This window comes from Orcinus orca, chromosome 12 (assembly GCF_937001465.1).
Source record: "Orcinus orca chromosome 12, mOrcOrc1.1, whole genome shotgun sequence".
Classification (NCBI taxonomy): Eukaryota; Metazoa; Chordata; class Mammalia; order Artiodactyla; family Delphinidae; genus Orcinus; species Orcinus orca.
Window position 1 is genome coordinate 56,871,139 of NC_064570.1, and position 12,962 is coordinate 56,884,100.

General features: G+C 35.9%; 1 protein-coding gene across 2 annotated transcripts in view; it reads left to right on the forward strand.

Annotated features, from left to right (window-relative positions):
- The window catches only part of ASCC3 (activating signal cointegrator 1 complex subunit 3), a 331,462-nt gene that overhangs the window by 292,249 nt on the left and 26,251 nt on the right, over nt 1-12,962 (forward strand). Inside the window, exon 38 of one of the 2 annotated variants that reach the window (XM_033418760.2) lies at nt 9,530-9,668. Coding sequence is in view for 1 of the 2 variants with exons in the window: in XM_004264782.4 (XP_004264830.1) it covers nt 9,530-9,754 (225 nt within the window). In the remaining variant the exon portion in view is untranslated. Of the gene's footprint in view, nt 1-9,529; nt 9,755-12,962 lie in introns of those variants that run through there. The other variant, XM_004264782.4, reaches the window with a different exon arrangement.

Sequence of the window (12,962 nt, forward strand, 5' to 3'; positions counted from 1 at the left end):
TTATCATTTTCCAATAAATGTTTTATAACCAAGGGCTCTTGTTTTACTTTTTTTTTTTTAACTTGTAATCTTATTAAGTTCATTCCTAGTATACCTTTCACTGCGTTTTGAGGTTATTGTAAGTTCCATGTAAGTCTAGTTTATAGCAGTCTTTTATTTTAGAGATATACTTTATTCATATGATTTATTTACTTTGAATAGATAATTTGAATAAAAGTAAGAATCATAAGTGCTAGAAACCATACTAATTATATACATAGATTTGATTTTAAAAACAAGTTATGTTAGTTTTTTCATAGATTAATTATTGAATAAAAGGTAATCTGAAATAATAAAGATAAAAATAGGAGGCTTTTTTTTTATCCCTTAATATATCTTGACCTGGCTTGGTAAATGCCAGATTATTTTTCAAATATTATTATAAAATATATAATATACAACTAATTTAATACTTCAGAGAGGCACAGAAATTAAACAGGGTTCCTATCAGGGAAATTTACTGAAATGCTTTTTCTACAGCTTCAGTGGCCAAAAGACAGCACTGGAATGTGAGAAAATAATTTTGGCTTGTTTTAACGCCTCAGAATGTTACAAATTAATCAAGTGCTACTTAAAGTCTAGAACTCATTAACTTTATAAGTTTTGCTTTTCCCATGACAGAGATTAAGTTATAGCATAAAGCTTCTTTAGTCCCTCACTTGATCAGGTTACCATCCCCACTGTTCAAGTGCTCTCTTACCAACTACTTAGTGAGTTTAGCGTAGGCAGTGCCGAGTCCAGCGATATAAAAGTACTAGTTTACTGTTACGTAATGCTTACACGAAACCACACGTGAATCCATTCTGGCTGTTTCTTACCTCAGTAATTTGCTTAGGTAAAGCAGACTCATATAGTTACTGCACCTAGAATAAATACACTCACACATACACAGTCAAACAGAATTCACTTGTTTACACACGCTCACTAAAGAGAAAAAGCAAAGTCGATTTTAAGTATTTGATAAGCTTCTTATTAACGAATCTAAAAAGCAAGCTGTACAACCAGTGGATTTAAGGGCAACAAGGACATGTAAGAGTTACATATGGAATAATGCTACGAGAGTCCTAACTAAACCCAAGTGCCAGCTAATCACTAAAAGACATACCATACCTCAGCAGTGTAGATTTGCCAGATTGTTCTCCAGAGAACAGGCAAATAAGTTAGTGATACAGTGGTGTGAACAAGCCATTACGTAAGAGTGTGTATCCTCAGTCAACTAAAATCAGTGTTCATATACAAGCAAAATGTAGTAGCATACATACATATGTTTGCGGGGTTTTTTGAATTTTTTACTTTATGTGGAGTAGCTGAGTCTATGGCATTTGTAGAACAGATTGAGGTTTGTGATGAAAAGGGAAACAAAAGGAAAACTATTGAGTGAACAGCAGGGCCCATTTGATGTGATTATGAAAGATGTTTCTTTATTCTGATTTCTCTTTTGCAATCTGAAGACAGTAGCAGGGGTTGCAAGCAGAGTTTATCATAGGTTGTCAATCACTGTCGTTCAGCATTTGCAGGGAAAATGTCTTTATTCAAGGACAGCTGAGCAAATCAGAGACATAGATTTGCAGTTAGTAGCCTGTCCAGCCAACACTAAATAAACAGGGACAGGGTAGACAAACCAGCCTCTCACATAAAAATATAATGGACTCCACTGACCTCGCTGCCCTCCATTCAGCTTCAATCCCAGTTGCATAAAAGCTTCACTGCCCACTTTCAATTTCCTTTAATTACCTACATGATGTAGATAAGAAAATGAACCTCACTTGTAGTCAGTGATCACACACAGGAAATTAACTAGACAAGTTGTTTAAAATGAGAGGAGTAATTTGGAGGTAAATAGAGTGTCCTACTGAGGAAGAAGTAGCTAGAAAGGGTTTTTGTTTGCTTGTTTGTTTTTAAGCAGGGATTTTATTATTTTACTAGCTCTCTCCGCTGATCCTGGGTTTGCTGCTTTCCTAATCAGTCTAAGTAAAAATCCATTGCAAGTATTCTGAAACACCCAGAATAAAATACTTTGAAGGAGGTAAGAGCTAAGTAAAGTAGTGAAGCAAACACACCACATTCTAAAGAGCTTAGAAAAATTGTGAACTGGAATCCCAGGAATAAATGATCATGGTTTTCACAGGAGGGTCTGGCGGAGTAGATGAGGGTTAAATCACAGTGTCTTCAGTGAGTCTTCATTTTAAATTGCTTCCTGAGTCCATAATCAAACCACGAAAAATGAAAATGCTGATAATATTTTTATGTATTCTAATTGATCTAAAAATCAATATTTTCTGTTTCATTCTTGTGGTTCACAGCACTTAAACTTTAATTAGAAAATACTGTAGGGTTTCAGGGTACTATAACTATACATAATACTTTGTCTTCAGAAAAGTTGGAGCAAGTGTCTAATATAAATGATTCTTCCTCTTCCCTGTCTCTTCATACTATTTTGAGTTAGGTCACTGCAGAACACTGAAAAGAGCATCTTTCCTCATCACACACTGATGTGCTTTTGTGAACATTTAATTAATATGAATTTAAAAGAAACCTAATTGGAGATTGGAAACTAAAGCCTGCAGTATCAAACCTATAGTTCAAGAGGATATAATTTCTCAATATTTTATCTTTAATTTGGCTGTCTCTTGTATTGAGAATATTGTCTTTCAAAGAACGAATATTTTCTGTAACACAGTTACATAAAAATTGTATGATTATTTGGATAAAATGTATGTGCCACTACTAGTAAAGCATTGGTAAAAAGTAATAGTATTTTTGTTTCTTTTAATAATATTTAAGAATCATGATTTTTTAAAAGTGAGTTAATGAAATGTCATTTTAGATAGGGAAGTATTTTTACATAATTGTAAACAAAGGTTTACAACTGAAAACTGTAGAACAAAACTCAAATAATTGAATCTTAAGCCTCAGTTAACATTCTGTATGTGATCAGACGTGGGGATGATTATTATAGTAATAATGCCTGACATTATACCAAGTCTTAGAGCTTTCAAGTGTTTCATAAACACTATCACATTGAATCCTCACACCAAATCCCAATTTAAGACAAGGAATTTGGGACTTAGGGAAGTTCAGTTAGTCTCAGAAGATCACATAGCTTGTAAATGGCAGAGCTGCAAACCAACCTGTTGTATCAGTTCCCAGACCCAGTGTTCTCTCTACCACCTCACACCGTGCATCCCACCCTCGTGATCTGTAATGTCTCTAAGGGGATGAATTACTTACTACATTCTTTGGATTCCCCTTTAATTCAAACACTGGAAACAGAAAAGGAGGGATCCTCAAAGGAAGTAATAGCTTTTGATGAGACCTCATTTAATTATGGATAATTTTTAACTACAGAAACTATTATTGATTTGATATTTTATAAACATAAATCTAACGTCAGCCCTTTGAAAATCTCAAAAACATTGCCTGGGTCAAATTTAATAACGAAAAAGACATTACTTCTCAAAAGAATATATTAAGTAATAAAATCTACATAAGCATTCTAAAGAGTGTTTTCCTATAATAAGATTCCGTGTCCCTCTTTTCCACCTCAAGTATGAACCTTATCCTATCTCTTTTCCCTTTTTTACCTAAAAAAAAATGTTTTACTGTCTTTCAGCTCAGTTGAAACCTCCCCAAAGATACCTTCCCTGACCCACTGTTATTATTTGTACTCCTCCTTCCTTATACTTGTCCACTTGTCATTTTACATTTATTCATGGTCAATTTTGATTGAGGTCTGGCTCCCCCACTTCACTGTAGAGCTTCATGAAGGTAGGGGATCGATTGTTTGTTTTTGTGCATCACTTGTACCCAGCAGTAGTATATGCTGAATAAATATTTGGTAAACAAGTGACTCAGCACACCAAGACCTTGTCCATTGTAGTTATTAAAATGCTTTTCATTATTATTATTAAAGTGTATAGATTTTGCCAAGAAATTAAGGAACCCTTAGCTTAATTAATAAAGGAACCCTTTGATTGCTTTTATGCACCAAGAAAAGGCATCACTAAATTAAGCTTTTCACTAAGATCACTGTCTTTGGGTAATCTACATTAAAGATCTGATTGCTCCCCTAATCAACCTAGAAGGATCTCTCTACTGCAGAGCATTTTTTCTGACCTAAAATGTACTCAGCTGTTAGCAGACTCATCTGATACTGATACTGCTGGCAGTGAGCAAATTCACAATCCTGGTGAAGCAGGGGATAAAAGCAATAAACCAGGGGTAATTCAAGCAGAATTGGCGTGGTTTGGAGAACAGTGGAGTCACATCTTACATGGAGTTCAGATTCTAAAGCAAGCAAATACAATAAAAATCACCAATGATAAAATTTACCCGAAAATAACCCCAAAAGTAGAATAAGCATAATTTTAGTAGTCAGTCTTGTTCAAATACACTGGTTCTCAGTGAGTTCAACACTACTAGTTTTCCCTCTAGTGTTGGAGCAGATCATTGTTTCTTTAGTTTAGCACCACATGAAGTAGTTGACTTGCATTTAGAACTCATAAGTCATACTTTATGAAAAAATGTGCATCTTTGGATACTAGAATCATACGTCACAGAAGGATGTTCACACCTTCAGAGGTATTTGGGAACTAAGACTGGGAAATACCTAGTTTATATTCTTGCCTCCCAGTCAGTCAATCAATATCTAATCTCTCTCTCTCTCTCTCTCTCTCTCTCTCTCTCTCTCTCTCTCTCTCTCACTCACTCACACACACACACACACACACACACACACAGTATGGGGAAGAGGGGTGTGTACGGTATATAATCAGATTTGAACAGGATTGTACAGAGGGAAGTGGATTACTTAGATAACACTATTCATTAGTGCTTTCAGCCAAATTCTTACTTTCCATATAATTTGATTTTAATTTAACTTTTCATATAATTTCTAAGTCTAAACCTATTTCCTACATAGCTAAAACCTGGAGGACCGATACAGTTTACAGTATTAAAATAGCTATTCGGGGCTTCCCTGGTGGCGCAGTGGTTGAGAGTCCGCCTGCCGGTGCAGGGGACACGGGTTCATGTCCCGGTCCGGGAGGATCCCACATGCCGCGGAGCGGCTGGGCCCGTGAGCCATGGCCGCTGAGCCTGCGCGTCCGGAGCCTGTGCTCCGCAACGGGAGAGGCCACAACATTGAGAGGCCCGCGTACCGAAAAAAAAAAAAAAAAATAGCTATTCGATTTTCTTCTGGAAAAAGATCAGAGGAAGTTGTATTTTATGAACAGTAGAAAGAAATCTAAATATGAATAAATTTTAAACTGTGTAACAGATTTAAAGCTGATTTCTTCTCCCTCCACCTCCACCCAGCTATCTGGATTGTGGTCCTCTCTTTAAGTGTATTTTGCACGCTTAACAGAAAGCTCCTGCTCACTGAGTGTTCCCAACCTCTCTTCTATTAATAGCATCATCATTCTCCTCATCCCTGAGGCTTAAACCTTAGACCCCTCCATATCTGTTTTTATGGATCTGCTCATACTATTTTCTTTGCCTGGAATGCAAGGAATCTTTCTCCCTCTCTCCTCTTCTACAAATTGTTCTAAGGCTAGAACAAACAGTATCTCTTTTAGGAAACTTTCCAACACATCCAATTCACTTCAGTGCTCTTCTCTGAATAACAGTATTTTATTCTGCACTTAGAATAATTATTTATATAAATTGTTTTCTCCGATATCATTTTAATTTCCTTTAAATAAAAGGTCATGTTTTAGATTTCTGAACCATCTTTTTCCTTATCTGCTGTTATATTTTTCTTAAGCCATTTGGCAAGGCTAGGATGGATAGGTGTTGATGGGGTTTTGGATGGAGCCCAGATATTAGGTTGAGATGTGTTAGTTGTCAGGTGACAATGCTTCAGTCCTGAAATTCACCTGAAATCAAAAATAATAGCACTGCCATATGTAACTGGTCCCTCTTTAGCAGATGACTTCGGAGAGAGCAGGAACGAACGGAAATGGCATATGAAAAGAAAACCAAAATGACACATAGGGGCAAAACATTATTAACTGCTAGTGTGTCAGCATATACTTCTTACATAAAACAGCACAAAGTGGTAAAGACAGTGTTCAGAATAGTGTAAAGTGCTGTGATATTTTTGACTATTGCAAAACAAAGACAAGACAATTCATGAATGAGAGAAAATGTAATGATTATTTTAATATTCCTATTAAATATGTTTAACTGAATATTATAAAATTTTGTTTATTTATTCAGTTCAGTTAAACAGAATGTTCTAAATATTCACTTAGGATATTTTTTTCAGATGTTACATCAGTTGAAATTATTTTTACACAACATTTTTCAGTCTCTTGGACTTACCATTTTCCCCCCCATTATAGGGCCTTTGCATATACTACATACTGTTCCTAAAACACTCTTCACGTCTCTGTTCATCTAGTTACCATCTGCTCATCCTCTATATCATAGCATATCTACCTTTTCCTTCAGGAAATTTTTATGACCTTACTAGGTCAGATTTCTTTGCTAAACTCTCATGCTTTTATGTATTTCTTCTTCATAGTATTTGTCACCATATCAAATTCACATTTATTTATGTGACTGAATAATGTCTGTCTCCCTCATAGGGTGGATATTCAACAAATATTTCTCACTGTTTCCTATTTGTCGCCCTTGTTCTCTGTTCCTGTTTTTGTCTTCTACTTTCTCTGTCTGTTGTGGTCTTAATTGAGCTGTTTATATGATTCCATTTTCTCCTTTCTTAGCATATCAGCTATACTTCTTTTTTTGCTTTTCTTAGTGGTTGCCCTAGAGTTTACAATGTACATTTACAAGTAATCAAATTCCACTTTCAAATAATACTATACTACCTAATGGGTATGGAATCTTATAATAATAAAATAATCATAATTCCTTCCTTCCATCTCTTGTATCATTGCTGTCATTCATATCACTTATATATAAGACAAGTCATATACATAGGCATATAAAATACGTAAGCATACATAATTGTTCAAAAATATTATTTTGAACAAAGTGTTGTCTGTTAGATCAATAAAAAAATAAAAGTTTTTCTTTTACCTTCACTTATTCTTTCTTCAGTGTTCTTCCTTTCTTTATATAGATCCAAATTTCTGACCTATATTATCTTCCTTCTCTCCAAAGAACTTCTTATATTTCTTGCAAGGCAGGTCTACTGGTCTGCTGGCAACAAATTAACTCAATTTTTATTTGTCTGAGAAAGTTGTATTTCTCTTTCACTTTTGAAGGATAATCTCACAGGATATAGAATTCTAGGTTGGTGGGGTTTTTTCCTCAACACTTTAAACATTTCACGCTAGTCTCCTTTTGCTTGCATGGTTTCTGAAGAGAGTAATTCAGAAGTAATACTTACCTTTGTTCCTGTATAGGTAAGGTGTTTTTTCCCTCTGGCTTCTTTCAGGGATTCTTCTTTATCTTTGATTTTTAGTAGTTTGAAGATAATATGCTTAGGTGTAACTTCTTTTTTTTTTTTTTTTGCTGTTTATTCTGTTCAGTGCTCTCTGAGCTTCCTGGATCTGTGGTTTGGTGTCTGACATTAATTGGAGAGGAGGGGAATTCTCAATCATTATTGTTTCAAATATTTCTTCTCTTACTTTCTCTCTACTCCTTCTGGTATTCCCATCATACATATGTTACATCTTTTGTCATTGTCCCGCAGTCCTTGGATATTCTCTTGTGTTTTTTTCAGTCTTTGTTCTCTTTGCTTTTCAGTTTTCAGAAATTTCATTGATATATCCTCTAGCTCAGAAATTCTTTCCTAAACCATGTCCAGTCTACCAATAAGCTCACCAAAGGCATTCTTCATTTCTTTTAGTGTTTTTGTATTCACCATTTCCTTTTGATTCTTTTTTAGGATTTCCATCTGCTTCCATTGTTCATTTGTTCTTACATGCTGTCTATTTTATCTGTCAGAGCCGTTAGCATATAAATCATAGTTTTAAATTCCTGATCTGATAATTCTAACATCCCTGCCATGTCTGGTTCTGATGATAGCTCTATTTCTTCAAATTGTGTTTTTAGCCTTTTGGTATACCTTGTAATTTTCTTGATAGCTGGACATAATGTACTGGGTAAAAAGAACTGCTATAAATAGGCCTTTAATAATGTGGTGAGGTGGGGCATGGCGGTGTAGGGGAAATATTCTCTGGTCCAATGATTAGGTCCCAAGTCTTCAGTGAGTCTGTGCCTCTGTGCTGTGAACTTCACAGCCATTTCTACCCTCACCCCTTAGGTGGGACAGGATGGCTAGAGTGAGCTGGAGTGGGGTATTTCCCTTCTCCCACACGCAAAGCTTGAGCTGGTTACAGTTGGGTACTTCCATTCCCCAGGTCAGTTAGGTTCTCATAATATATCCCAGCAGGGTTAGGCTCCAGTTAACTAGTTTCTCCTGAGAGCAGGCCTTGTTAAGAAGGACAGAGTGCTCTAACGTATTTCAGGATGGTTCTTTTCCCCTCCCCTTGCTAGAAGCCCAAGGCGATTTTTCTCTGATATTTACTGTGGGAATCTGGTTGAGCTCCTAAAGGTAAATTTCACAGTATTGTGGGGGCCCCCTATGACTGGGTCCCCCTGGAGTTTTTAGCTCTCGGAGTTGTCTGCACTGTACCTCCCACAATTCATCAGTTACAGTTCAGGTTTTCTTACCTCGACGCTGATTGCCAAGGCATTTTCTGCTTGTGAGCCTCTGCTCCTCTTAGCCGTGACTCCCTGCATTTGCCTGTGTTTCCAATCTTGGAGGCAGCGGTTTGCCCTGTGTTCTGCCTTCTCATGGATTCAAGACGAGTTGTTGGTTTTTTCAACCTGTTCAGCTTTTTACTTGTTAGGATGGAGTGGTGGCTTCTAAGCTCCTTGCATGTGGAACCGGAAACCCCCAAATTTGAACAATTTTGTTTTAATCTAATTTATTACAGTAAGTCTTAAGTTAATGATCCTGGTCTTCACCCTTTTCTTATCTCACCAACCCTATCCTCATCCCCCTTTCTCCCAGCCCTGTCTTATTTCTTCCACTCATTCTATAGATCCTCACTTAAATATCTCTTTTTCCAAGACGCTTTCCCTGACCTTCTAAAATAACTAAGTCCCCAAACTGAATATCCCTTCAGCACTCTGTGCTTACCATATCATAACATTCATTTCCACTTTCAGGACTTGTTTTTCCCTGTTGAACTCTCAGTTTCTGGTTCGTTGCCCGGGTCCACTGTCAAGCATAACATTTGATGCTTACTAGGATCTGTATTGCTTTTGTTGACTGGATAAATAAGAAGAGCATTCATGAATTTCAGATGTATTATACATTACTAGCTTTTGCTTAATATTAATAGTAGTACTGACCAAAGCAGAATTTTAAGGGATATGGTTATTTTACAGTTTTTCTAAAGCATGTTTTAAATGTCAGTAGTTAAAGCTAAGAAGTACATTAAATATTATACTTTTGATACAGTACATTTATATGTACATTATAGATATATGGGTTTGTTTGTTTTTTCAGGATGCAGAAGAATACACAGATTTGCCAGTAAGACACAATGAAGATCATATGAATAGCGAACTGGCAAAATGTCTTCCGTTGGAATCAAATCCTCATTCATTTGACAGCCCTCACACCAAAGCTCATCTCCTACTGCAGGCACATCTCAGCCGAACCATGCTGCCCTGCCCCGATTATGACACTGATACCAAAACAGTGTTGGACCAAGCTCTCAGAGTATGTCAGGTATGAAAGTCATTTCCAATTACCTACATTTTCTCCCATTCTTTCTGTTTTTTTTCTTTTTAGAATAAAATATACTTGCATTTAAAGATTTTTATTGTAGCATTGTCGAGAAAAAATCTGGTGACTCAAATTAAGGATTTTTGAAGGAAAAGCAAATATAAATGCAGTAAGATAACAATTTTAGTCATCCATTCAATCAAAATTTACTGAAGGTAAACTAAGTGCCAGGTACTTTGCTAGGTTCTGAGCATACAGCAGTGAACAAACAGAAGAGAACCTGCTGTAATGGGCTTTCACTAGAGATGGCGAAGACAGACAATTAAAAATATAAGTCAAGGGGCTTCCCTGGTGGCGCAGTGGTTGAGAGTCCGCCTGCCGATGCAGGGGACGTGGGTTCGTGCCCCGGTCTAGGAGGATCCCACATGCCGCAGAGCAGCGGGGCCCGTGAGCCATGGCCGCTGGGCCTGCGCGTATGGAGCCTGTGCTCCGCAACAGGAGAGGCCACAGCAGTGAGAGGCCCGCATACCAGGAAAAAAAAAAAAAATATATATATATATATATATATATATATATGTATAAGTCAGGTGTTGATCACTGCTATTTTAAAATAATAATAAAGCATAATAAAGGATATATGGAGAAAGATGGAGGGTGCCATTTTGTACTATTTTTTAATGTGGTATTCTGGGACTGTCTTTCTTATGAGGTGACATTTAAGAAACAAAGGAAGGGAGTGAGCTGTGGGGTTATTCCAAACACTAAGAAGAGCTAGTGCCAGGATTCCTGTAGGAACTTACTAGGTATATTCAAGAAAAACCAAGGCGGCCATTGTAAAAAAGATGAAAAGGGGTGGGTAGAAATGAGGTCAGAGAGGGGTGGGAGTGGAGATTATAGATAAAATGGGGTCAGGTCACGTAGGGAGTTTGTAAAACCATGGTAAGTCTTTTGGATTTTACTCTGAATGAGAGCGAAGCTGTAGAGCAGTGGTTCACTAATGGTTATGGTGTCTATATCCATGAGTATTTACCATATTAATGAAAATGGAAACATTCTCAAATATTTATTACTTCATTTTAAAATAACACTAATATACCCATTATTATGTAATGATTTTTCATGAAAAATAACTATTTTCCAAAACAATTAGTGAGAACTGTAATAGCATTTTACATTTTTGCAAGTATCTTTCATGTCTAGCTTAATAGAAGTCAGCTAAATTCGTTTAACACCTTTTGCAAGCAGTCTGTTACAATATGGTGTTTTAATTGAAGTATATGAAGGAAATCCAGCCTCACTGAGATATGTAGTTTAAAGAAGGAAGAGTATTTTTATAGCCTTTTCAGAAAATTGTAGATATTCTCTGATACTATACAAAACCTTGACATGTTATATTCCTTAGTTAGTTGCAATGTGGAATCTGAAACCATATCAATGAACTTTATACCTTGAAAGCTGTAAGGCTAGGCAAGAAATGATGGTGGCTGGACCAGGTTGGTATGGGTGAGACTGGTGAAAATTGGTTGGGTCCTGTATATTTTTTTAAGGAGAATCTGCTAATGGATTGGACAAGGGTTTTTAGGGAGAGCAAGGAGCCAAAGATGATTCCAAAGCTTTTCTCCAGAGCAAGTGGAAAGCTGGAGCTGCCATTTGCTGGGAGATGACTGTGAGAGGAGCAGGGTGGGAGAAGCACGCCTAAAGGATTGAGCTTATAAGAGATTTTGATTTTCTACATTATGGCTTTTTGGACATTTATATATAAAAAGCATTTTTTAAGATTTTCAAAAGACTGATGTTTTTAAAGGTAGAATAAATGAGTCTGTGAAGATCTGTGTATAGGCATTTGCAAAATTAAAGACTTAGGCATAACCCAAGCATCTTTCAGGTTATAGAACACTGCCAAATATTACAATTCCATTTACTAATTCTGTATCTGTGTAGAATATCTACATAAATATATGAAAATATATCTAGAGAGAAGATCCAGAATAGTATTGACCAAAAGATTAAGTAGCCGTCTCTGTGTAGCAGCATTTGGGATGATTTTTAATTTCTTCTTTATGCTTTTCTGAAATGTTTGAATGTTTTCAAATGAGCTGCTAACAATTTTATGATCAGGAAAAAAAAACGCTTAATTTTATTATTTAAAAGAATAGGCCTGTTTCATAAAATAGAGTATGCACAAACTATCAGGAATTAGAAGGGAAATAAGGCTATAATAAACAAGTAAATTATTTTTACACCTTTTTTGTAACTAACACTTGGTTTATCTCTCTAGGAAGATGGTTTGCCACTCTTTATTAGTCACACTTTATAAACGAAGGTTAAAGTTCCTAAAGTTTTAGCTGTGGCCCTGGATACTCATTTGTGTTTCCTCTAGCTATTTTTTCCCCCTCAAACACTGACCTGTTAATGAACTCAGGGGTCGGGAAGGGTTGGAGAGATGTTGCAGAAGGAATTAAATTTTTATACGTACAGGTATACTTAATAGGTGTACATATTTATATCATATATAAAAGTTACAATGTATATCGACTCATGCATACCTTTTCACCACTCAGTTAATAATGATTCAAAGGCTATATAATAATAGAAATTAGCGGTTTCACAAGAAGTCTATTTCTAAATTTACTGTAAGGGAAAAGTATTCAATCAGGTACTTTTAGCCTCTATTTCGATATTATGTACAGTTTCGTGGATATTTATATTTCTTGATTTTTTTTACTCCTTCTAAATAACATCTAAAGAGAAATAGTTTTCTGTTTAATTATAAAAGTAATACACTTCATTGTAGAAATTTGGAAAAACAATGTATTAAAATTAAAGTCATTCACAGTAATTATATCTTCACCCCTATCAATATGAGGCTCTTTTTTTGTTAATGAATTAATTTATTTTAATTCAAAAAAATTTTTTTAATTTTTTCATTTTGAAATAACTTCAGACATAAAAAGTTTGTAAAAATAGTACGATGATATTTCCATATATCTTTCACCCAGCTTCCCCTAATGTTAACATCTTGCCTCAGTACTGATCCAGTCCTGTTAAGTAATCTACAGACCTCATTCCAGTTTTGTCCATTTGGATTTTATCCCACTAATGCTTTTCTCTGTTCCAGGATCCAGTCCAGGATCCCACATTGCATTTAGTTGTCATGTCCGCTTTAGTCTCCTTGACTTTCAGGACGTTGGCACTTGTGAGGAGTATTGGC